General features: G+C 49.7%; 1 protein-coding gene across 5 annotated transcripts; it reads right to left on the bottom strand.

Moving 5' to 3' along the window:
- Positions 1-3,002: 3,002 nt before the first annotated feature.
- Positions 3,003-25,477, bottom strand: TBCEL (tubulin folding cofactor E like). 5 transcript variants are annotated; one of them, XR_010442720.1, is made up of 9 exons: positions 25,414-25,477; positions 19,968-20,117; positions 17,628-17,767; positions 15,566-15,747; positions 14,373-14,629; positions 12,697-12,823; positions 11,692-11,808; positions 5,870-7,753; positions 3,003-5,823 (listed from the first exon to the last, which is right to left on the bottom strand). XR_010442720.1 is itself a non-coding variant. In XM_064731939.1 (8 exons), the coding sequence occupies exons 2-8, from the start codon at positions 20,098-20,100 to the stop codon at positions 7,435-7,437; spliced, it is 1,275 nt and encodes a 424-aa protein (XP_064588009.1). In that variant the 5' UTR covers positions 20,101-20,117; positions 25,414-25,477; the 3' UTR covers positions 5,841-7,434. The 5 variants fall into 5 exon arrangements, 4 of the variants coding, with proteins under 4 accessions (XP_064588009.1, XP_064588011.1, XP_064588010.1 ...); XM_064731939.1 differs by lacking the exon at positions 3,003-5,823 and having other exon boundaries at positions 5,841-7,753; XM_064731941.1 differs by lacking the exon at positions 3,003-5,823 and having other exon boundaries at positions 5,841-7,753; positions 19,968-20,114; positions 25,414-25,475.
- Between the last annotated feature and the right edge of the window lie 851 nt (positions 25,478-26,328).

The raw sequence follows: 26,328 nt of genomic DNA, 5'->3' as shown, positions 1-26,328 counted from the left end.
GCACAAACATTTACACAGCTGGGCAGCTCCTTGTGCAGGAATCAATGAGAGACTGAAGATACAAAATGAAAGAGAAATCCTGTGCCAGCCCTAATTCCTTCTGTGCCTAATGCAATTTGTTACTGGTTATTAATCCAATAGAAAATATTGCTAAAACACCTGCTTTGGTTTCTTTGCCTGTTGATTGTGCTCGTTCTGCACGGGCAGGGCTCAGAGCTCCCAGGAAAGGTTTGGGATTCTCCAGGAGAGCTGGAAAGGGATTTGGGAGCTCCCCACACCAACTGTGTGCATTACGAACAGCCTGGGTGTCAACAGCAGCCTCCCAGCCTTAAAAATCTCCCTAAAAACCCTTTGTGTTCTCCCCATGGATCTGTTTTTATGGAAAATGTGGATTTACAGATCCAACTCCTTCTAATGGCACAGAGTACAGGATTACAGGGGGAATATCCCATAATTTATCCCACATCACTCCCCTCACTCAGAGTTTGGAACACAGTGGAAGGAAAGGTCTTTGTGAGCACATTCTCCATGGGGAAAAGTTCAACCCACCAAGGAGAAGTTTCAGCACATTCCCTGACTTGGAAAGGTGAAAGGAGAGTGGCAGAATTTTGGATAGATTGTAAATTTGAGTCTCATTAGCAGAGAGGGACCAGTGGGGACTGTGAGAACAACAGCAAAGCAGGACAGACAGCAAAGAACGCGCCACTGAACGCATCCCACCCAAAAATACAATTATTTAGGTATGGAAAAAAAAAATTACCAACCTGTTTGTAGGCTAGAGGAGCAATCAGGTCTGAAATTTTAGACCAGTCTTGGTAGAGCAGGGAGAAATCCTATGTCAATGGAGACTGCATGCCCGTGCTGCCATGCCAATTATTGCTGCTGACTGAAACCAGGACTCAGTCCTTTGCTCTCCCAAGTGAAAACTCCCTTTTCCTCAATGCTCCTCCAGGGCTGGAGCAGGGTTGAGTTGCAATCACAACTGTTGCTCCTCTGTTGATAACCAGCAGGCTAATCTGGAGATCAGATTCTGGCCTGGAGAGGGAGAGAAGCCTCTTTCTTTCTTTCTTGCCCAAAAGCTCACCCCCTTGAGGTGGATTCAGATGGAAATGCCACAGAGACAGAGCTGGGCTCGCAGCTCTGCTGCTCAGGGAACACAAAACCCAACCCTCAGAAGAATTGAGCCCCTTCCTCCTTTGTGTGAAGGGGGGAGAAAAAAAAAAAAAGCCCATCTATATAAAGTTACAGGATTAGCATTAAACAGTGCTAGGTTCAAAGGCACTGCCCTGGAGTTTCAATGGAGCTGCTTTGCCATCCAACTCCTGCTCTTTTACAGGTGGAAAAGGAAAAACTCACCCAGTCCAGCCCACAGAAGGTTTCTTTGCTGTTCCCATTTCCACCCTCTCTGGTGCTGGTGGGGACCTTCACTGCTGTGAGCGTTATTATAATAATTGTCACTCCTACACCTGCAGTTTCCACAGGGATTTTCCCTGACCACAGCTCTACATTTGAGCCCAATCTGTACCCCCAAAAAAAGAGATTTCAGCTGCTTTGAGTTGGTTCATATCCATGTTGGATGAGAGGCAGAGCGGAACAGCAGCTGAGGGGTGAAGGATCCCTGAGCAGAGCTGATTTTCCATCCTGCAGCAAAGCTCAGCTCAGACAGGCACTGTCCAACCCCAGCTATGTGAAAACAGCCTGAGCTGGGCTGATTTTCCCCTCTGACATTTGGGGTGGGGGCCTTTTATTCCCCATTTTCCCTTTTATTCCTCATTGTCCTCCTAATTAAGGGAATTAGGAGCTCTTAATTGCCCTTGTCCTCCCCACCCTTTGCCAGTAGCCCAACAAGAAGCCCAGACTTTTTTCCCCTGGTGCTCCTGGCAGTGTTTTCATCAAGTTTCCCCCCCAAAAAGCTGCCTCTTACCTCTCCTAGCACATCAGGGCACCAGCAAATGGTGCCTCCACAGCAAATCCCAGAATTTGCTTTCCCTCCATCCTCCAAGCATGGCCTCGCTAGCAGGAATCTTTCATTTTTAAATTTATTTTTACCCTTTTCTAAGCCAACAGCTATTTTAGGAGGGCAGGGGGATATCAGCACTGACTGATATTCCAGGGGCAAATTACTTCCAGCCTGGATCCTGGCTCTTCCCTTCCCTCCCATACATTTTAAACACAACCAGCTCCAGGAAAATCAATTGACTCCCCTCATTCTGTTTTGTAACACAGAGAAAACTGGTGAAATTAGGTTTCCCTCTGCTCCTTTGTCAGTTTAATATTCTGGTCCCGTTTGTCTGGGCAAGTGAACACTGATGAAGTTTGATTAGGTCTCAGGGACTCTTTGGGGAAGATTTTGTCTTCCAGCCTCTCTTCTTTTGGCAGGGATGTTCCCATCATGCAGGGCTGGACACATTGCAGCTGAACAACCAAACACTTCTTCTTTTCTTAATTCTTCCAGCAGAAAACTTCCTCCCATGCCTTACCTCGAGGAAAAACAAGATTCAAAGATGCCACAAGGGTTTCTGTGGCTGCTTGACCTTGGCAGGGCCTTGTCTCGTTCCTGTTTTAAGCACAGCCCATGGAAGATGCCCTGAAAATGGATTTGCCCAGGAAATTTCCCCTCCAGAGGAGCATCTCTCTCCTCCTGCCTCCCCCAGGGTCATTTGGTGCATGAAGGTGAAATTTATTTTAACCCCAAGGCCAGTCCCTCTGAAGACAGAGAGAGTGAGCCTCAGTTTTATTCCTCACCTGGCAGTGAGGATGAGTGCCAGTCATGGGGAAGTGCAGCCCAAACGAGGATCAGATCTTGCAGCTCTCCTGGAAGGGAATTCTCCTCTCCTTGCACAGGTGAGGAGCTGTGCCCAAGCTCATGGACACACAACAAAACCACCAGCAGGACAAAAAAAATCCTGGCAGTTTTCACTCACACCTTTGGGGTGACAACAGGGAATATTTTTGTTTCAGGGGACGTAAAACTTAAAAGCTCAGGACACTGAGAGTTTTAGTGTAAAAACTTACATAAGTTTATTGAACTGATCCAAACCAATGACCTATTTTGGCCTGAATTCCACCACTAAGTCTGCAAGCAAACCAAAGGCAAATTGTGGGAGCGGGAGGTGTATCCCCTGGGAGAGAAACCAGAATCAAAAACCAGATGGACTTACAGTTCTTCTTCTTTGAAATTACAGATGGATGCAACATTAACAGGGAGCAAGAACAGATCTTCATGTTTAAATTGTATTTGAAGTTTTCAGGAACTGCAGAACAGCAATCACAGAGGGAAAGGCCTGAGGTGGCTGGAGCCCCTCTAAGGCTGCTCTGGGGGAGGCGCCTCTGCTGCCACAAAAGTGCCACATCCAAACCAGGGAGGCACAGCTGCCAGAATACAGATTTTAGCCTCTGGGCTGCTTTAAGCACTCGTTTGCATTCTCAAATCTTGCACAGAATGTCACTGACAAGAGAGGAGGCAGAGCTGTGGCACCTCCACGGGATTGCAGACCCAGAGCAGGAGACCACGTCCCCCAAGCCACCACGGGTCACACCTGCAGCTCCCAAAAAACCAGATTACAAACCCCAGCCAGCGAGCAGAGGACAGCCAGCACCCCGTGCATGTTCATAACAGCGATCTGCCTGCAACATCTGGCCAAAAATATGAATATTGAACAGGAACATCTCCAAAACCACAGAGCACAGCCTCAAACTGGGTACGCAGAGCCGTGGGACACTTTGGTATCCAGCTGTCACCCGAGTCCTCGTGGAGCAGGTGCTCTGCCTGCTGGGCACACTTTGATGCATGAACAACACACAAAAGCAGCCCTCAGGTAGAAGCACACACAAACCAGGGAAGTTTGCACATCTATTTTGTTGTCTCAAGCGGATGTGACAGACCCAGGGACCTTCAGCTGGAGAGGGCACAGGCTGGCAATGCCTGGACATGGCAGAGGTTTAAATCAAACCTCCTGCCCCATCTGCACCCTCACTCAGCAGCCAAACCTTCTCCTCCCTCCCCAAGACATGGTGCCCTGTTGGGTGGCACACACACGAGACCCTTCCCCACAAGGCACCATGATTTGGGCTATTTTGCCACATCCTCGTGTGCTGTTTGGTCCCACACAAACTCCCTCTGGTTTTGGGGTGACTCCTTCTCCTTGGGAAGCCAACCAAGATTTTTGGTTTCTACCCCACGACTGCTCCATTACCTGCACACAAGGTGAATGCCTTGAGAAAAACCCTCCCTGGAGAAACAGCAGGGTGGTGATTTCACACCTGAAGGGACCAGGGGAGCAGGTTTGGGTGCCAGCACCAAACCCCCAGCACCTGTTAACCTTCTGTGCTCTCTTTTTCCATCTTCCCACCAGGTCTGTCACAAATGAAAGCAGCATTTACTGCCAGTTCTGAGCTGGTGACAGCACCAATCCCTCCACGGACAGCCCAGTTTTTAGTGGGCAAACAAACTTGAAAGCACTTGGCCCTTCTTTATCATCCCATTCCACTCTTTAATGGCCTTTGTTTATTCCCTTCTCTGAAACCCAGACTCTTAATTGTGCTGAGGAAGTTGGACAAGAGTTACAGCATCTCACTGACAGCAGGTACAATGCCATAAATACACCCACAGAGGCAATTATGCTCTGGAGAGTTGGGTCAGAGATTTTGCATCCCCACAGGTCCTTGCCTCGGACTCTGCAGCCACTCAGGGATCTCCTACTCACACTGGAGGTCAAGGGCTGAAATAGGTTTCTAATATTAAACAACCATATCTTCATAAAACTTTGCTTTATAACAAAATATCTTATTAACCACAACTTTTCCTATTGGTAGGTATGTATATATCATACAGAAGTGTTGGCTTAAGGGTTCTGCTATCAGGCAGCAAATTATTTTTGCTGCCCAAATGGAAAATACATCTTCAGTAAAGCTCTAGCTTATAAAAGCATCATTTTATGTTATACTGCCACTATCTCCCTGCTGTTTAGGTTACAGGTACCATGGATCTATGGAAATCTATGTTACCTGTGGAAAATCTCACTCCCTTCCCTATTGCTCATCTCAATGGGGCCAAGAAATTGCTATTTTTGGCAGGGGGATGAGGCACAAATTAGTGACTTGTTTTAAATCCTCCCATTTTAACCCTTGCTTTGGATAAGGAACTAATCCCCTCTGAACAATCCCCAAATCCTAAACCTGAAGACTAATGAGATAATAATACTTAGTCCCCTCCCCAATGATCCCACCCCACAATCCAGGTAAAATGTGAAGAGAAATACACAACTCCAAGAATACCAAAGGAGCTCAGTGATGTGGGAAAAAGCATCCTGGGGAAGAAAGTGCACGTGGGGATAAAGGGAGCATTTCAAAATGAAGGTCAGGAGTTCATGTGTAACTAGAGCCCTCGCTGCACAGCTCCAAAAACTGCTGAGCAGCTGCTTGGGACAGGAAATTGGGAAACTCTTCAACTTGGAGCGGGGAAGACGCAGGAAAGCGAAACAAGAGAGAGGAAAAAAGGAGGAGGATTTCACTGACCAGGCAGGGGATCTGCTGTGCAGTAGAAAACAGGGACTACGTGAAGCAGCAGCACGCGATGCCTGCGAGGGGAAAGCCAAGAGAGAGAGAGGGAGAGAAACCTGCTGGGCATCCAAAGTGGGCCCTGCTGGGCACCCAACATGGGTCCAACTGCTTTGCTGGAGTGAAAACTGCTGAACACCCAATGTTGAGTCCAGCTGAACACCCAACATGGGTTCTGCTGAGCATCCAATGTGGGTCCAGCTGGTTTGTTCAGTGAACTCTGCTGAACACCCAACGTGGGTCCAGCTGGTTTGTTCAGTAAACCTTGCTGAACACCCAACGTGAGTCCAGCAGCTTTGTTGGAGTAAACCTTGCTGAACACCCAACGTGGGTCCAGCTGAACATCCAGCATGGGTTCAGCTGCTTGGTTCAGTGAACCCTGCTGAACAAACAACATGGGTCCAGCAACTTTGTTGGAATGAACCCTGCTGAACACCCAGCATGGGTCCAGCAGCTTTGTTGGAGTGAAAACTGCTGAACACCCAACATGGGTTCTGCTGAGCATCCAATGTGGGTCCAGCTGGTTTTTTTTAATGAAACCTGCTGAACACCCAAGGTGGGTCCAGCTGCTTTGTTCAGTGAACCTTGCTGAACACCCAGTGTGAGTCCAGCAGCTTTGTTGGAGTAAAACTTGCTGAACACCCAACATGGGTCCAGCTGAACACCCAACATGGGTCCAGCTGAACACCCAACGTGGGCCCTGCTGAACACCCAATGTGGGTCCAGCAGCTTTGTTGGAGTGAAAACTGCTGAACACCCAACATTGAGTCCTGCTGAACACCCATCGTGGGCCCAGCTGCTTTGTTCCTCCACCTGCAGGGGCTGATCCAAGCCAACACCTCCTCCGAGTCCGGACCCTACGCAGGGACCCCCGGGCAGGGGTCCCGGGCAAAGTGCTAGGTTTGAACTGGTGCAACAGCAACAAACACAAACTTCAACTTGACTCTTCCTCTCTCCCAGGAGAGGGATTTTAGCCATTCCACTTGCAGCACCCACTGGTACAAAGTGAAGTGCATGGAGGATCTCTTCAGCATCAGGATGGACAACAGGGGAAGCTGCTCTTTAACCCCTTGTTGACCTGCTGTTCAAAAAGCCCTTCCAATGCAGCGCTCATCCACCACCTCCCAAAATTCACTTTCCAACACATCCTTTATCCCCACAGGCTGCAGGCACCGTGTGAGATGGGTACAGCAGCCAAAACCTCTTTTTTTCCCTCCAAAATCAGGTGGATATAGAGCGTGCACTTTGAAAAGAAAGTTTCTTTCTGGGAAGTTCTTTTCTTTCCCCCATGTTGTGCACTCACAGAAAGCAAACCAGTGGAGTGAAGTGGATGCACTAAAGTACCTGAGCTCTGAATCAAGCAGAATACTGATGGAGATCTTTCCTGTGAACTCGAGCACAACAAAAGGTTGAGACAGCACCAAGCTGCAAGAAAATACTACAGCAAGCTCGAGCCACAGTTGGATAGCTAGGCCAAAGGGAGATCTGGTGGAGCAAAACACCAAAAAATTCAGGAAAAGAAAACAACAGGTCAAAATCTGCACCGAGCTGTCTCCTCCCTTATGGACCCTGGCATTGTTTAGCTTGAACAACTGACCATTCATGCCAAATCACGAGTATACCGGAGCATCAAAGGAAACATCAAGGTATTGCCCACACTGAAACACACGTCCTGAAGTCAATTGTCACCTCAAGGTCACCTGCAGTGGATGGTGGGCATGGTTCTCACATCAGGGCACTTCCTCCGGGCTAAGAAATTACCTGCTACAGAAACACAACCAAACCTCAACCAACCAACCGAAATAAAAACCTTGCAACAAACTCCTCAATGCATGTGTGTGGGTGTGTGGGGGCGTGTGGGTGTGGGCAAAAAGGCTATTTCATTCTGGGCTCCACGTAAATTTTATCCCCATCCCGGATGCCGTAGGAATGCAGCGCCCGCGAGCTGTATTTCATCTCCTCGGGACCAAAAGGAGCTTCCTGGTCCAAGTAGAAGAGCAGCATGTTGCTTGTTGACAGCTGCACCACAGTTTTTAAGTGCTTCTTCAGCTCTGCCACAGTCTGGTCGAGACGGATGGACATCTCCTCCACCTTGTCCTGGAAGTGAACCTCCACCTTGGCGCTGCTCTGAGGCCGCAGATCCACCACTGCCAAGGGCTCCAGCTTCCCGTACTTGGTCACCAGCTCGTGATACCTGGAAAATTCAACAAGTTCAGAGTTAAGGTACAGCCAGTGCACATCTCCCATGAGAAAACACTGACCCTGATTCCAGCTGAAAGCCCCAGAAAGTCCCAAGCACTCCAGTCACTGTCCCACGGTCCCCAGGCTGCGCTGTGGCACTGATGTGAGCTGAGTGTCCCACTAGGGACAAGTGTCTTGCTGAGGGAGGTGAAATTACCACCAGCCTGAGGTGTTCAAGCTGACTGGTCTCAAAACAACAGTTTGGGCTCCTACAGTTTCAGAAATCCCAGCCGTGGCTGCAGTGGGATTTGGAAGAAAGAGAGGACGCCGTGCTCACAACTCTGCGCCTCCTGCTCCAGTGAAAACACTCCACTGAAGAGTGCCAGGACCAAGGCAGTGCTCACAAAAAGGACACAGCCTTCAGTTTAGATTCCCAGTATCTGTGGCCTCACGACTTAACTGATCATCAGACATTCCTGCTGTTTTCCAAAAGGCCAGCTAGGTCCCAAATGTTACACTCCACTGAGCACAGGATCATCAAGATCACCAAAACAAGGTGAGCTGCTGCACAGTTTGAGAGCTGATAACAAACAGGGCACTTCTTGCCAGCTGATCCTTCACACCTGCTCTAAAACAAGATGGGAGTTTTACTAGCAGAGGCACACACTCCTCTGTCACCTTGTCCTTGCAGCCAAGTTCTGTGAGCGCTCTTCCCAAGGTCTCTGCAATGGAAAGTCTGTGTCACCCACACCCCCTGCTATCGCTCCCATCGGGCCAGGCTGCATCTCCCTGCCTGGCTGGGAAAGAGGAGGAATGGCAGCACAAAACACAATGGGATTGGGATGACAAAGGCTGAGAGCTGCTGAGCACAGGTAACGTTTCAGAGCCCCGGCACAGAAGGAGCTTTGTGCTGCCGATGCCAGGCGGGGCTGAATGCGATGGGCGCGGTGTCACAGCCCCGGGGCAGCCATGGGATCTGGCAGGCTGCTGACCCCAGGGACTCCTGCTGGAGGCAGGAATGTTCCTGGAGAACAGCAGCCCCTCTGTGTGCTGGGCACTGAGGTAAGGGCCACCAGGCACTAGGATTTCCCCAGTCCCACGCCCAAGGGCAGGATGGTGCCCTGCTCTCACAGGCAGGGTGGTGGGAGCAGCCCCATTTATCTGGGGAAGCCATTAGTGCTGGGAGAAAACAACATTCCCCACGTTTAACCCACCTGCAGGCAGAGCAAACGCCAGCCAGTGTGGCAGCAGCGGGGAGGGCTTCTCCTTCTCTGGAAGGATTTGCCAGCAGCAGCATCCGATGGGAAAGAGGGAGAGGGGAACCCACCTCCTGCTGCTCCAGCCCCTCAGCCCCCTTTGGGACATCCTTTAACTCTCAGCATCGCTGCTGCTGCGGAGCAGCAACAACTTCTGGGCCAGCCACAATTACTGTCACTGATTCATGCACTAAGAGTGAACTGGGCTGGTGGTGGGGACAGGATGAAGAGGGGGACAAATTTCAGACAAGCTGGGAGAGAAAACCAGCATGAGAGAGCCATGATTATCCAAATATGTGCTGCAAATATGCAGTGGTCAAGCAATGCTGCCTGAAATTTTCTTGTGTTGAGGAAGGGCAGAATGAGCTTTGCACCCTCCTCCTTTGCATGTGAGCTGCAAAGAAAGTGGGGAGTGTGAGTGAGTGGCTGCCCTCAAACCAATCAGCACCAAGACTGGTACATGGGTGTTTTGGACCCCAATAATAGGCACCCTGGAGACTTTTCTAATCACCCCTTGCAGCCTGGCAGACAGTGAGGCTGCTGAAGACCTGAGCCTGGCTGGAAGTGTCTGTGATACTGTGCAGATAAACAGTGGAGCAGACAAGCAGAGGGCTCATTAAAACCCCCCAGACGCGAGGACGTCACTCCACAAGACAGCCAATATTGGATTGTGCACCCTGGAACCACCACATCCACAGAGATAAACTGTTCCTTCCATTTCCCTGCCTGCCTGATCCCTTCCAGCTGCAGACAGCAATGCAGCGAGCAGGGGGGTTCTGGTGGCAGAGCTTATCACAGGCTGCACCTTGCCAGTCTGGAGGGGGCTGCTCCCACTGGCGACTTCTCCCTGCTCAAGTTGCTCTCCCTCTGCTTCAGGCAGCACTGCAATGCAGATGTCAGACCCCAGCCACAACATGTGTGTCCTGATTAGTTTCTAATTGCAAACCACTTTTGGAGCCACCCCACAGCAGATTTGGGAGCGAGGAAGGGGAAGCTTTAACAACAAACAACAAAATCCCTCTGCAAGGAATGCCAGCTCTCCCTTTGGACAAGGGCTGCTGGCTGTGGGTCCAGGAACTGAAACACTGGGGACACTCTCAGCCATCTGCAGCCTCATTAGAAAAGAGTCTGCAGTGGCCCCCAACCCTCTCTGGCACTGCAGAAGTCTCCTGGAAACGCTGCACAGATGAAGGGATTTGGACAAAGAGGCCATTGACCATGAAAAGGCAGCACCAGTGTTTAAAAGCTAAGAAATCTGAGGGGGAGGTGATTTTTCTAGCAGAAAGCTGGCACGTTGGTCAAAATGAGCCTGGTTTTCTGGGATGGGTGAGATGTCAGTCATCTTTTCCATGAGATCCCACCTGCAAACCAACCCCAGTGGTGTGTGGTGATGTGTGACACACAGCCTGCTCCCAAACCCCATGTCCCAGGCAGCAGGAGTGCCTCAAGCTGTACCCACTGTGTCCTTCCCAGCAATAAATGGATCACTGACACTCTGTCACCACCAAACATAAGAAATATGAAATGTTATGGAAATTAATCCCTTTTGGGAGCAGCACCATGAGCTCACAGTCCCATCTCCCCTTCCCTTTCCTCTCTCCTGCATTCTCTGTCTCTGCTGTTATCCTTTCCAATATTTCCTTCAATTTTTACGCTTCAAGGCCCTCTAAAATTACAAGTCAGGACTTGTCCTCAGAAAAAGGACCAGCTGTCTTGTCTCCCTGACTGCATGAGTGCCCTCTGCCTCTGAACTGACCCCAGCATGCCTTTAACAAATTTTATAATCACTGACCCTATTAATATTCACACAAAATGCCATGCCCTCATTCCCCTTTCCAGCCTTCCCACCCCTTTACTGGATTGGCAAGTCACATATCCAGTGCTTTAGAAAAACATGGATTTAAGCTGAGAGTTAAGCAGAGGAAAACACTGAGCAGATGCCATTTGCACCTCTGTCATCCATGCCAGGCCAGACCTGTGACCTTCAGTGTGTCCCCACCTCTGCCTGTGCCCTCAGAGTCACACACACACTCCTGTCCTACCCTTTTTCTGTACAAAAAGGACAATAAAGCTTTGCTGTCCAAAAGCACGTGAGGTTTTAGGGCAGAGGGCAGGTAAAGGCAGTGGCCTGATGCTCCATGATCCCTCCTCAGCCCATTAGGAGCAGTAAGTGGATGCTGGCACAAAAAAGATACAGACTGAACAGCATCTGTCCAAGTTCATTAGTTCACCAAGATGAGCAGATCATTGGATGTACTTTTTTGGCAAAGAAAACCCATCAGAGTTGTGATTTGCAGGCCTGAAAGTGAGGGGCCAGCTTCCCATTGCCAGGCACATTCCACACACCAGATGGTGCCGAGGATTAGATGCCCTGGCCTGGCAGTGCAGAGCACGATGTGCCCTGGCTTTGGGCACTCCCAAACACAGGTGGATTATGAAGGGAGCTGTGGGAGAGGCCAGGAAACAGTGAAGGTCATGTCCTGAACTGTCCTGTTGTTTAATGGCACTTGCCACACTTTTAAGACCAAATCTGACTCAGGAGTGACCCCACAATTCATCAGACAACATAAATACAACAATTTCAGCACAAACAGACTGAAGGAGCCGAGGCTGGAGGAAGATGAGGAATGGAACAGCTGGCAAAATATCCCATCACCTGGCCAGTCCCTGCTGTCCAATTCCAGAGAATTCCTACCTGAAGGGGACCTCCTCCTCAGGGAACTCCATGTAGTAGCGGATGAAGAATCGCTCCGAGTCCTCGCGCTCGCCGTCGGCCACGATGCTGCCGTTGAGCTTGGTGATGGATGGCAACCTGCAGCACACACCAAGAGCCACAGTCAGCCAGGAGGGAGCCTGCCACAGACATCTTTTCATGAAAAATCCCTTTCCTTAGGATTTTTCCTCCTGAGAAGCTGGGAGGCCTCAGGAACAAAATGTAAACAATGGTTATCTGCTGCTGTGGAATGCAACAGGTGCATCTGGGATTGGCCCATGTTGGATGTTTGTAATTAATGGCCAATCACAGTCAGCTGGCTCAAACAGAGAGCTGAGCCACAAACTTTTGTTATCATTCTTTCTTTTTCTATTCTTAGCCAGCCTTCTGATGAAACCTTTTCTTCTATTCTTTTAATATAGTTTTAATATAATATATATCATAAAATAATAAATCAAGCCTTCTGAAACATGGAGTCAGATCCTCGTCTCTTCCCTCATCCTCAGACCCCTGTGAACACGGTCACAGGAGCCCCACACAGGCTCAACAACAAGGCTGGCACATCAAAGTGCCTCAGCTTTAACACCATGGGAATTCCTGCCAGGAAGTTCAGGTCTTAATCCCTTTGAGACAGTGGGAATGTTCCATGTAATTTCTCAATAACATTCAAAATTAGGCATTTTTATCTCACCACATGTGCACCAGATTTGAGCCTCACAAAATCCCCCGAGAAGCAGAGCACTCACATTTAAGATTTTCACTTCTCTGGCTTTTCCACAAAAGAAGCTCCAATCTTTCTGCATTCACACAGAACTCCATCTCCTACCAACCTCTTCCTCTGATGAGCTGCTCCCGCCCAACAAATCAAGCTCCAATCTTTCTGCCTTCACACAGAACTTCATCTCCTGCCAGCCTCTTCCTCTGATCACCTGCTCCCACCCCTCTTTGCCTTGTCATGCTTCTGCTGAGCAGAACAAACCAACGCACCTGGCTATTAGCAGCTTCCTGCGTTCCTCGGTGGTGTAAGACTGCAGCAGAGGAATTCCCAGCAATTTCACTTCCTCGAGCTTCGGGAAAGAATTTAACTTGTCAATGTCTTCCCAGCAATGCAGACCTGCTCAGGAGGAAAGATTTGTGTTAACAAACACAGAAAACACATCATGGATCCAAGATAATCACACACAGCCAAAGAACATATGTGACAGGAGAGTGTCACTGCTGCTCCTTTGAGAAGTTGGCTTTTTGCTCACCATGTGCTGCTAAAAAAATCAACATTGGCTTACAAGATAGAGGAGCTGAAATTCTCTTGTGCTGTTTCCAAGTGTATAAGGATGCTCTGCATGGCTTTTTTATGGACCACTCAGCCTTTGGCCTCACTGCTGGGGCTGACCAGCATCACTGATGTCTCTATAAAGGGATGCTGCCTTCAGTTAAAGCCACCAGCACTTCCTTCATTCCAGGCATCACTAAACAGCCATCAAATGGCTTTACCTCACATACACAACCACCCTGGGTCCCATTTCTGCTCATAACCCAATGGTGAAACAGTCCCAGAAGCCATCCAGCCATTTAATGGAAAAGGTTTTAACTCGTTTTCAGCTCCCTCAAGACCTGACATTTGGGATAACAAAGCAAGCAGGGAGGGCAAAATAAAACAAAGCTGAGGATTGAGCACAGCAGAGCCCCAATTGTGTGGAGAGATCAACACAACTCATCTCAGAGTCCACGCCTGCCACAACTTCAGAGTGCAGCAGCTTTCTCTAAAACCCCCAAAAAGTTTTAACAACCTCCTTGGGATTCCTGTTTGACTTTCAGCTCCCAAAACATCAAAATGCAACACAGAGCCCACACTTCTTAAGCACCTGGCATCAAAACTGCAAAACTGCTTACCAGAAGAGCACTTGTTCCTCGGTGAGACAGTGCTTTCAAATGCAGCTTAACAGGCTTTTCCTCCTCTAGTTAAGCTTTTATTACAGGGATTCCTTGATGCTTACATTGTAGGGCATGTTAATAAAGTCCCTTCTACCTGCCTGACACTTCAGCAGCACTTGCACAGCATATAAAGCTGTAGAGAACAAAAGCTGCTGGTGCATGAAGCGCTCCTGCAGATGAATTTCTGGTGTATGTGTCATCCACAAACACATCACAGCCCCCACGAGCTGCCCTGCAGCTCCTTCTCTCCCAGCACAGGGTGCTCTTCCCAATATTCCAACTGCTCATTCTCTTTCTGGAGCGTTGGCTGAAAATTCTCTGGGGCTGGAGTGTAAAAGCAGCTGCCAGCATCACTTGTGAGCACAGATTCTGCTGGGGGATGCCTGATCCACGCTGCATACCTGCACATGCCCTCATTTTACCTGAGATAAAACAGGGAATAAAGGGAAAATGGGATTCTTTCATCCCCTCCACTGCCAGGCATTTATTTATCCTTCCCCAGCCAGGAGTACCTGAGGCAGGGATGGGAAACAGAGGGAAACTACCAACATAAAAAAACCTTTCCAGCTCATTTGGATTAACTGCTCCACACTGCTCTGACTCATCCTTTGATAATGACTGAGTACCCAAAGCAGCAGGAAAATCCCACAGATGGGCAAGTTCACTGCTTGTCCTACAGAGGAGAGACTCTGATGAACCAACAAAACCCATCCCAGCTCCCAGGCTCTCACCTGACTTGTGCAAGTTGATGGATCTTAGGTTGGGGAAGAGCCTTGCCAGGGAATCTTCTGACTCTTCAATGGTGGTGAGGTTGTTGTTAGCCAGGATAAGTGTGTCCAGGGATGGAAACATAATTCCCAGCTTTCGAATTTCAGTCCAGTCTTGAAGATTGTTGTCAGTTATGTGGAGGAGCTTGAGAGACTGACAGCAAACTGGAGAACAAGACACTGTTTCGTAGTCATTAAGGCACAGGAAGAGTTCCTCCAAGCTGCACAGGGCAGAAAGGATCACATCAGCAATTTTATGGGATTTTAACACAACTTGCTGTAACAGCTCTGAGAACCTCACTGCAGAGAAGGCCTTTGAGCACTCTACACAGAGTGTTTCAGCTACATCTCTGCTCCCATTCATATTTTCAGAGATTAAAAAACCTTTTAAGTGCTCCCTGAGTCTCTCCCAGTATTGTGTAACAGATTGGTTGGGGTTGTCTTCTGCTTCTGTGCCCAACAAGCCACCAACCCAGCTCCAGCAGTGACTGGGACCTGCTCTCAGTGCTCTCAGCTTAATTTAAATGGGGTTTTGATACAACACTGATGATGATTTTTTTTCCCCTATATCAAAGATTCCCATTAAAGAAAGAACAGATCCCAATAAAGGTCCCACTAAGTTTTCAGACAACTGAACTCTCACAATCCCAGAGAAGTGGATGTTGGCCATGCAGGACATTGTGGTTTTATCATCTCTGCTCACAAAGCCACACAGAGAGGGATCTGTCATCCAAACAAAGCCACTGAGGACATCCATGGCAGCAGAATGCCAAGGTGGCCTGTGACCAAACCACAGAAATCAACACCTGAGCACAGAAAAGCAGGATGAAATATTCCTTGACAAGAGGCCAGACCCTCAGAGTACCTCCCATTTAACAGGTATGTCCTGCACAGTGACTCAGAGGCAAGTGTGGCCCTCCTACATTTTTGGGCTGATTATCCATCTCTGGTATTTAGGTTTGGAGGAGGAGAAGGCCTGGGCTTTGCAGCACCACCCAAATTTGGTTTTTAGGACAATGCAAAGCCCTCACCTGGAGATCCCAAACTCCCAAAGGAAAACATCCCTTTTTATCTACTGATGTTTGCATCCTCACAGCCCCCTCACCCCAGGACTCCACACCCTGAGTGCAGTGTGCACCCCAGATTTGCAGGCTTACTCAGGCAATTCCTGCAGGATGGTGTGCACTGTTTCCCAGGAAGCTTTGCTGTTGTTGAGCACAAGTTTGCGGACGCCAGCGAAAGACCCAGCGCAACTTCTCTCTAGAACGGACAAACTGAGAGGGTTGGAACTCAGGTTTAGAAACTCCAAGTGGGGAACGTTGGACACAATTTTACTGACCTAAGTGGGGAGGGAAGAAAAAAAAAAAAAAACAGAAAGAAAGAAATGTGTATCAGGCAGTAATCAGAGCTCTGGCAAGAATATCCCACCTCCTCAAAGGGGCTCTGTGGAATCATCACAAAGCAATGATATGGGGGAAAACTCAGGGATATCTACCTGTAATTCATACTCCAGCCATTCCTGATCTAGATGGATTGGTTAATTGCTCATTCTGCTCAAGAGTTCATTTAATTACACTCTAGGAGCAGCTTGATAAGAGAAAGGGAGTCCCTTGGGAGAGGTCATAAATCCAGCTCAACCCCAAGGCTGAGCAGCAGCACATTCCAGAAGCCAGCCTTGCTCACAGGGGGCCTTGGACACTTCTCCTGCTCCATGGCCAGCACTGAGAACTTCTCCAGCTCCCCACAGAGCTCAGCCAGTCCTCAATGCCCTCCCTGACTGGGGAACTGAGTGGGAAGGAGCTCCCAACACCAGCAGGCATCAATGCAGAAAATAATTGTGAGTCAGAACAGCTGGCTGGAGATCTCCACAAAGCTCTGGGATGGGCACAGGTGGGCAGACCATGGCACACAGAGGTCAATAAATTGATTTTAGACCAGCTGTTGGCAAAGGGGGATTGTCTCATGAGCTCAGGTGTGTAATGAGTCTGCCTCACTCCACACCCCCTTCAGGTGATGCCATGGTTTGGGTGCTGCACCTCAGGAATAAAGAAGGCAAATTGGATGACATCAGTCCACCAAAACCACAGGATTTACAACAAAATGGCTTATGGTGGATGATTGGAAGAAGGGTATTTTTTTCAGTATTATACTAAAATAAGGAAAGGAGGCAATAAAGTTCTTCTTAGTGGGTATAAAAAGCTGGGTATAAAAGTGGGTATAAGAACAGTGATGATGCTGCTCCTGCCTGCTGAGACCAGGGCAGGCAGAAATTGGCTGAAATTGCAGCACAGGAGACTTAAATTACACAGTTTAGCCTATGAGGTTATTAGCTAAGCATGGGAACAGGCTACCCAGGGACCTGGAATGCCCAGCACGGGCAGGTTTTAGGGGTGGGGAGATATTTATCTGGTGTGGATGGGCTGTGAAAACTGAATCCTGTCTCAGAGGAAGGGGCCAGCACACACAGAAGCCTTTCAGGTTTGTGCAGCCTGTGAGGGAGCAGGGTATGACCAGACATGAGCTGGGACACTGCAAACTCTGCATTCCTTCCCTGCTTAAAGACATGGCAATCTGATGGCACAAACCCCATGATATCCTGGTTTTTTCCACTTGTTTCCAACAATAAACACCAACATAAAAGGCCAGCATAATCCAGTGAGGAACTTAATGACACTTGAATGGATTGAGATTGTTTCACTCCTGTTACATTGCATTTATTGAGCATTATTTCACCCAAGCACTTCAAAGGGTTTTACAACAGCATTTAGCATTAATTAATGAGGCTGCAGAAATACCCTTTGTGGTAAATATTATTAAATCTGTTCTGCAGATAAGACAACAAATGTGGAGAGGGAATAAATACCTTGCCCACCATCACAGTGGCAAAGCTGGGAATCAACTGGCACTCTGTTAAAAACTAAACTGCTCATTAACTTCTTGGTGCTAGAAATGCCAGTTCCAGTACTTTGCATGATGAAATAAAATAAAAATACAGATTTTCCACCCAGGGGCCAAGACTGTAAGTCACAAGGTACAGGAGTGAAATGCCACACTGGATTAATTTCATCACATATATTGCTCAGCTGCTGTCAAAGTAAATAAACATCACCTTCAGAGATGAGAAAGGAGCCACCAAAATGGAACTCTCATCAAAGCAACGCACTTGCAGGCAGTAATAGCTGTGAAAGGCACCCAGCGAGGTGCCCATCACCGTTTTACCTCGTGCCAGTCTTCCAGTTTGTTGTCAGAGAGGTCGAGCTCGAAGACGTGGGCGCAGAAGGCGGCGATCTCGTTCTCGTCCCCGGCACAGGTGATGCCACAGCTGTTGAGCACCAGCACACTGGGCAGGTTCAGGCGGTCTGGCACAGGGAAAAACAGGAGCTGCCTCTGCTCAGCACTGCCTTGGAGTTACAGACCCCAGCCCCAAGCATGGATGTTACAGCCAGCAAGAGAAACCCACCAGTAAAGTCAGAATTTACACTGGTTTTAGGTTAAACACGGATTTTGTAGCTGACACCACCCTGAAGCCTTGGTTGTAAACATCAAGCACCACTCCTATCAGTGCTCTTCAGTTCTTCCATGCATTTCTGTGCATTTCAGGCCTGCCTTTGTCATTTATGGCTTGTCTCCTATCAGTCCTTGCCACAACTTCTGCTGTTCCCCAGCAGCTGCTGCTGCAGATAGGACACAGCACTAGGGGAGTGCCAGCTGCACACTCACACTCCCTTATCCTCCTGCCCTGAGCCCACTTGGGCCTAGCAACAGCCAGGAGGTATTTAAACATTTCTTAGAAGGTATTTAAACATTTCTTAGAAGGTATTTAAACATTTCTTAGAAGGTATTTAAACATTTCTTAGGGGGTATTTAAATATTTCCTTTCTAAGCTCTCCCTTCCCAAGGTTCAATGCAGAGCATTCAGCATTCATTCAAAACCTCAGGTCTCTGCTCTGCCTTTCCATTTCTGCTGTGGTTTTGCTCCAGCTCCTCCTCAGACAGGTGAATGTACTCAAAAGCTGCAACCAAGGACTTGGATCTCAATCACAGCCTGGTGTGCTAAGGCTAAACCATGACAAAAAGCTGGGGGTTTGTAACTGGAAACAATTTCCACACAAGAAATCCACGTTGAGGCAAGGCAAGCCATCAGGCTTACAATCCTTCATGTACAGCATGGCTTTCCCACCACTCTGGAGCAGAAAAATCCATTAAAATCTAACCACAAGCTTTTTCCTAAATAGGTGATCCCTTTTCTCCTTAACACTTGACAGCTGCATGACTGGAAAGGGATTCTAGCAGCCAACAATTACCTGGAGTCATCTGGGTTCCCAAGTTTTCTGGCTCAGAATTGTTTGGTTTCTTTCAAGGACAGTGTGGCACTTTGGGAGTTACTAATGCAGTGTTTGTAAGTCATGTCTCAATCACATTTTAAGATGTGGCCTCTTTTCAGCACCCCCACAGCTCAGGTGAGCAGGAGAGAGGTAAATTTACCTGCAGAGAGGGCAGTGGCTGAACATTCCATCAGGCCATTTTTGTTCATTTTGAGTGTGTTTTATCCTCAGCTGAACTCAGGCCCTTTTTTCTCCTCTGTCAAACCCAGTTATTGGAAACTTCATCCAGCTGATTTCCATGGCTGGTTTCCCCTTTGGGGCTGGTTCTGACACAAATTGACCTGATGGAAGCTTGGATCACTCCTACAGATCATGATGGGCAGGAGGTGTGACACAAAGAAGGGGCAGCTCTGATGGGATCAATGTGAATCTCAGACCCATCTGTACAAACCAAGAATTAAATGCCAACATCAGAGCGTAAGGGAAGACTAAAAGGTGTCACACATGGATCTAGTTCAGAGATGGTGACACAGATTCTGCAGTCTGGGAGGCTCAAGGACATCCACAAGCAGCACAGAGCTTCAGACACACATCTGGCTAAATCCCCTGGAGGCAGCAAGGTCAGGAGCACAGGAGAGGGGAATTCTCCACTAGGTCACAAAGCATTTGGTGCCTTAGGATGACAAAGTGCACTGCAAGTTCAACTGAGGCACTTGTCACAAAAGCAGAGATTCAACAGCTCAGCACTCTGCCTGAAATGTGGCCCCTCCTGTCCCTGCAGGCATCAAAGCAAGCTGGTGGCATGGGAACCAACCTCAAATTTAGATATTTGATGTATTTTTAAGCCACCTCTGCCAAAACACCTGCTGCTGCTTCCAATAATAAAATAGGAGCAGTGGCCTGAAGGAAAGCTCCAAGGAGTGCTGTATCCTCAAAACACAAACTGCACAGGGCTTTAGGTCCATCTCCTCACAGGGCTGGAACCTGGTGATCCTGAAGTCCCTTCCAACCCAAATTATTCCACTCTCTTCTCTAATTCTGATTCTGTCATGCTGTAGAGAAATTTGGTTTTTTACAGCAACTAATTCAGTCACTTTCTCCCTTTGTCCAGTCTCTCAGCTCTCCACTAAAACACCACATTGTGATGGTGCTTTTTCTGGGCAATTCAAGGTGATTCCTCTTTGAGCTGATTGCTCCCAGCACCCCCCAGATGCCCAGAAAGATCAGAATTTACCTTTCATAGGGGAGCCCTGTGGGGTGGCTGGGACGTGCACCCCCATGCCAGGCCCCCGGCGGTAGGGGAAGTTCTCAGGGCTGTATTTCTCACACAGAACTTGCATGAAACTCCTTCCACTGGGCTGGTCCATGCTCCCTTCTTGGACTTCTGGTTAAAAAAAGAGAAAAACAGAGCATATGAGTAGTCAGCAAGTTATAATTATTTTTAATAGTGGTGATTGGGAACAAGCAGATGGGTCACAGGTTTTATTTCTGAGCTCCAGATCATCTCACAGGTCCAATTTCAAATTCCAGATTAAAGTAAAGCATTGAAAAGAACACAAAAGTCAGAGGGTTTGGTGCTGTACAGACACAGCATTACAGGCCAAGCCTCCTTACCCCACCTGCTCTTCCAGGACAATTCCAGGCTGCAAAGGTGAATTCTGTGCTTGTCACTTGTGCTCCTCTCACGAGGACTGTGAGAAATCCACAGCTACTGTCAACCACAATTCCAGGGCAGCCAGGAAAGGAAGGAGCAAACAGCTCCAAAACCTTTCCAGGAGGGGAAGGAGCAAACAGCTCCAACACAATTCCAGGGCAGCCAGGAAAGGAAGGAGCAAACAGCTCCAAAACCTTTCCAGGAGGGGAAGGAGCAAACAGCTCCAACACAATTCCAGGGCAGCCAGGAAAGGAAGGAGCAAACAGCTCCAAAACCTTTCCAGGAGGGGAAGGAGCAAACAGCTCCAACACAATTCCAGGGCAGCCAGGAAAGGAAGGAGCAAACAGCTGTTTGTGAGCAGGAGATTGCTCCCCCAGCTGTTTGCCAACTTCCCCTTTCTGCTGTGTCACCAAACACCGTCTGGCCAGGCCCAAAGGCAATTTTCTGCCAATTCCATTCTGCAGCTGCCTAATGTATCTGGGAGATAATAACTGTGCCCTTGGTATCTGGGCATGGCACAGAGCAGCACAGGAAGGAGGCCTGGCCCCATCACAGAGATACTGAGAGTCAGCTGGGAGTGGTTTTGGCACCAGGACCCCGCCATGGCTGAGCTCTGCCCTGCCCAGACGGGACTCAGCCCCTCTCTCTGCCCTGTTTCTCTGTGTATTTGATGGTTTTATAACCCAGGAGCAGAGCTGGGCTCATGAATTGTTGTTTCCAGAGGTCTCCCAGGCCTGCAGCCCATCACAGACACAGCATCACAATCCTGAACGTGCAGGAACCAGTGCAGGTTTCCTACTCTGCACAATTAGTCACAGGGCAGCTTTTCCACTAATTACTGCAAAATCACATTTGTAAACCTCAGACTGGGGCCATGCATTCATTGCAAGCCATGTTGCTAATCTTGAATTAAAGTTTCTGCCCATTTATTTCTCTTAGACTCGTTACAGGCAAGGATATAAAGCTAGATATAAAATTCTAAACAGAAATTATTTCACTAAGGGTCCCTTTGCTGAGAACCACCAGCTTGACAAGTTCCAATTCACTTCTTCATGACCAGACTACCTTGCATGAAACTCCTTCCACCAACCAAAAGGATTTCACCAACCAAAAGGATTTCAGCACAATAAGCAGCAATTGACTGAAGCATGTCAACATTTTTATATTCTATATAAAGTTTAAATGTCACAAATAGGAACTTACAGGATTAGTCCTTTAAAAAAACCCAAAAACCACAATTTTCATCTCTCAACAGCTTGGTTGATTCATAACTCAAACTTGACTCATGTCACCACTCTATGTAGAATCAAAAATAAATCCTCAGACTGGAGTTTGATAGGAACAAGGTATTTAGTTTTAGGCTAAACCATTCCACATGGCTCAGGAACAATTTCAAAGCTTGTTCCAGAGTGGTTTGGGAGCTCAGCACCATCCACAGACAGACAGAGCTTTCCTAACACCCATTCACACCTCCTGGTTGGAAATTCTGGAACTCCCATGTGCATAAAGCCCTCTGTCCTCCACGTGGCTTTTCCATCCCTCTTTATCTGCTGAACAAACACCAGCTGGAAATTCCACAGGAGAAACTCACCTTCGAGGCAAAAAATGCTGTTTGCAGCTCCAGTGTGAGAGCAATCCAGAACTGAGAAGAAAAACTACTGACATTTACATCCAACAGCTTTGAACCCCCAACATTTTCTTCCTCCAGCTCCACTTTTGAACACCAGTGAGATGCCAAAAATGTTGTGGGGTGTCAGTCACCTTCCCAGCTCCCCTCCCATGGGATTCCTGCAATCATCTCTCACTCCTGTGGCTTCTCTGAATCCCCACAATTGCCTGGGAGCCAGGAGCAGCAGGATGTGAAGAGGGAATGACAAATTCCAAGGGAATGCTGGCAGCTCCAGGCCAGCACAGGGTGACCTGAAAGCTGTGCACGTTTTGTGAGTGTGGCCCTGCTGACAGCACCAGGGACAATTCAGGGCTCAAAATAACTCTGGGTTTTCTAAATGACAGCGCAGAGTGCAAATGAGGCACTTGGGCTTTGAGAGGTGGCAACAAAGAGCCTTTGTTGTTGTGTTGAAGGGCTCTGCTGCAGTGAGAGAATCCCAGAATTCTGAATCCCAGCTTTGGGTTGGAAGGGACTTTAAAAATCATCTCATCCCCCCCTTCCAACACCTTCCAGTATCCCAAGGTGCTTCAAGCCCCATCCAGCCTGGCCTTGGGCACTGCCAGGGATCCAGGGGCAGCCACAGCTGCTCTGGGCACCTGTGCCAGGGCCTGCCCACCCTCACAAGGAGGGATTTCACCCCAACATCCAGCCCAAAGCCACTCCCTGACACTTTGAAGCCATTCCCCCCTTGTCCTGTCACTCCAGGCCATTGGGAAGTTCCTCCCCACCTGTCTCCCTGCAAACATTGGAAAAATGACAATGAGGTCACCCCAAAGCTTCTCCTCTCCAGGTAAACAACCCCAAATCTCCCAAATTATTCCCTCTGATCCCCTGGACTCTCCCCAGCAGCTCCACATCCTTCCCCTGCTGGGATTCCCAACTGGAAGCAGCACTGGGAAGGGTCTGGAAAGAGGAGCACGACCCTGACTTGAGATTGATTCCAGAGAAACCCAGAGTGCTGCTGATGGGTGAAAGGAGAACACTGAAAACAGCCTGGAAAACATTTCCAGCTGATGGGTGAAGAGAAAACACTGAACATTTCCAGCTGATGGGTGAAAACACTGAAACCAGCATGGAAAGTACTTCCAGCTGATGGGTGAAAGGAGAACATTGAAAACAGCATGGAAAACATTTCCAGCTGATGGATTAAAGGAGAACACTGAACATTTCCAGCTGCTGGAAATGTTGTTTTTTTTTTTCCTCACAGCTGCTTGCCCAGGGTTAAACAGGCCATGGGAACTGGGAGAACTGGGATCAGCTCATCCTTCCTCCTGCCTGGCTGTGCAGGGGATGCCAACAGTGATCCCTCACACGCCACTGACCTGTGTGAGGTGACAGAGCCACCAATTCCCAGTTATTTTCATATTTTTAGAGCTGAACCTGATTAAATTTATCAAGCAAAACATCCTCAATATCTGAAAATAATTCCATCCCAAGCCTTCCCTCTAATGCACCAGAAATTAATGTCACCCACAAATGTCACTGAAACCAGCATGGAAAATACTTCCAGCTGATGGGTGAAAGGAAAACACTGGAAGCAACATGGAAAACATTTTCAGCTGATGGTGAAAAGAGAACATTGAAACCAGCATGGAAAACATTTTCAGCTGATGGGTGAAGAGAAAACACTGAACATTTCCAGCTGATGGGTGAAAGGAGAATACTGAAACCAGCATGGAAAACATTTCCAAGGTATGGGTGAAAACACTGAAACCAGCATGGAAAACATTTCCATCCCTGTGCCCTGAGCCCTCCAGGAGAAGCAGAGACCCTTCAGGAGAATGACACCATTAATGGCATGCTAATGACATTCCAGCTCCACTCCAACGCCTTGGGGGCACATCCTGAACAGTCACACAGCAAACACACCCTGACGTGTTTGTGCACACAAACAAAGCCTCAGGAAGGGATGAACGGCACAAACATCCCTCTGAAGGAGCTGCAATCCTTCTCCCAGACACGATTCAGGGAAGTTATTTTTGAGGTGATCTGGAGGCAGAGCAGTGAGGCACAGGATGGTTTGGGGTGGAAGGATGGCTCAGTTCCACCCCGTGTGCCCCGGGCAGGGAGATCCCAGCAGGATTCCCCAGGGACTGGAGCAGGAGCCACCAGGACAAGGCACAAACCACTCTGCCAGTGCCCCACGGAACCCAGCAGGGCTGTTTGCTGCCAGCACTGTGCAGAGAGCACACAGGGGACACCAGGACTGTCCCTTGTCCCGCTGCTGGCCTGGCTGTGCCCCTGGCACAGCACAGCAGTGACATTCCCTGTGGGACATCCCTGGCCCTGCTGTGGGGCCTGGAGCTGTCCCTGCCAGCTTGGGACCCCCGAGGCCTCTCCTTGTCCCTCACATGGCCTGTCACTGTCACTGTCCCTGCATTGTACTCAAACCCTGTCCCTGTCACAGTCCCCAACCCTCACACGGCCTGTCACTGTCACTGTCACTATCCTTCACAAAGCCTGTCCCTGTCACTGTCCCTGTATTGTACTCAAACCCTGTCCCTGTCACAGTCCCCAACCCTCACACGGCCTGTCCCTGTCACTATCCTTCACAAAGCCTGTCCCTGTCACTGTCCCTCTCCCCTCACATGGCCTGCCTCTCTCCCTGTCCCCTCACACGGCCTGTCACTGTCACTGTCCCCATCACTTACATGGCCTGTCCCTGTCACCGTATTGTACTCAAACCCTGTCCCTGCCACTGTCACTGTCCCTGTCCCCATCCCCTCACATGGCCTGACCCTGTCACTATCCCTGCCCCCAACCCTCACACGGCCTGTCCCTGTCACTATCACTGTCACTATCCCTCACAAAGCCTATCCCTGTCACTGTCACTGTCCCTTCACACAGCCTGTCGCTGTCCCTCTCCCTGTCACTGTCCCCATCCCTAACACGGCCTGTCCCTGTCCCTCTCCCCGTTCCTGTCACTGTCCCTGTCCTCTCACACGGCCTGTTGCTGTCCTCGTTCCTGTCCCTGTCACCATCCCCCATACGGCCTGTCCCTCTCCCTGTCCCTCTCCCCTTCCCCTCACACGGCCTGTCCCTATCGCTGTCCCCGTTCCCTCACACGGTCTATCACTGTCCCTCTCCCTGCCCCAGTCCCCTCACACGGCCTGTCCCTCTCCCTGCCCCTGTCACTGTCCCCATCCTCTCACACGGCCTGTCCCTGTCCCTGTCCCTGTCCCCTCACACGGCCTGCTGCTTTCCCCTGCTGACAGCGGCCCCCGCTCTCCCGCACCGCGCGGCTCTGGGGGCCGGGCCCGGTGTGTTCCGTGGCGCTCCGGGCGGTGCCGGGGGTGCCCCGGTGTGCCGTGTCCCGTGTCCCGTCCCCGCTGTCCCCCCGTCCCCGGCCCCGCTCACCCAGGCCCGGCCGCCGCGTCCCGCATCGACCCGGAAGCAGCTCCAAACATCACGTGACGCCGCGCGCGGTCACGTGGCAGGGGCGCGCCCCCGTTGCCGTGGAGACGGCGACGCCGATGACGTCATCCTTGTCCCCTAGGAGGGTTCCCTTGGGACGCGACGGGAAAAGCGATGGCAGCGACACAGGGAGGGGATCCCGACCCTCTGCTGGGCCCCAGAGGCGCCTCGGGAGTGCTGGGGACAGCTCGGGGCTCCTCTGCACGGCGGGGACAGCGGGGCAGGGAGGGGGACAGAGATGGAGGGACGGGAGCACCTCCCTGACAAGGAATTGGGGCTGGGAAGGGACCTCACCTCTGTCTGGAGCCCTCAGGGAGAGCTCTGAGCAGGACCCAGGCTCTGCTCCGCAGTCCCAGCAATGGCACAAGGGGGATGGGCAGGGACTGAGCCCAGAAAGTTCCACCTGGACAGGAGGAAGAACTTTATGATTCAGGGACCAAGGGGCTCTCACTGGAGAGGTTCCCAAACCACCTGGACACAGCCCTGTGCCTTGGCATGACCCTGCTGGAGCAGGAGGACCAGGTGACCCCCTGAGGTCCTTGCCCTGGCCCAGTGTGTGATTCTGTGGTGCCACCCAAAGCTCCAGGGCCAGGGCCAGCTCTGGGCACAGGAGTTCCCTCAGGGTGGCATCCCCTGCCCCCAGGCTCCTGCTGGAAAGATACACAAAATTACCTAAAACCTGCCAACAGATACATAAAATTACCTACAACCTGCCAAGCCACAACCACATAAAATCACCTAAAACCTGCCAAGCCATACCCAGTGCATGCCCAGGATGTGAAACCCAGCAGCCCTGGCTGTGCTGGTCCTGCAGCAGCTGCACCCTTTGCTGGCAGTGCCCCCACCCCTGCTCCTTAC

The sequence above is a fragment of the Zonotrichia leucophrys genome, chromosome 24 (assembly GCF_028769735.1).
Source record: "Zonotrichia leucophrys gambelii isolate GWCS_2022_RI chromosome 24, RI_Zleu_2.0, whole genome shotgun sequence".
In the NCBI taxonomy this organism is placed as follows: Eukaryota; Metazoa; Chordata; class Aves; order Passeriformes; family Passerellidae; genus Zonotrichia; species Zonotrichia leucophrys.
This window is presented reverse-complemented; position numbering and strand designations above follow the sequence as displayed.

Bases quoted from the DNA above. Each gene is read 5' to 3' on its own strand.
- TBCEL (XM_064731939.1), bottom strand. From the start codon at position 20,100: ATGGACCAGCCCAGTGGAAGGAGTTTCATGCAAGTTCTGTGTGAGAAA. The intron at 17,768-19,967 runs GTAAATTCTGAT...TCCCTGTGCCAG, and splicing joins ACAGGGCTCCCCTATGAAAG to ACCGCCTGAACCTGCCCAGT. The intron at 7,754-11,691 runs GTAGGAATTCTC...TGAATTTTCCAG, and splicing joins GAGGAGGAGGTCCCCTTCAG to GTATCACGAGCTGGTGACCA.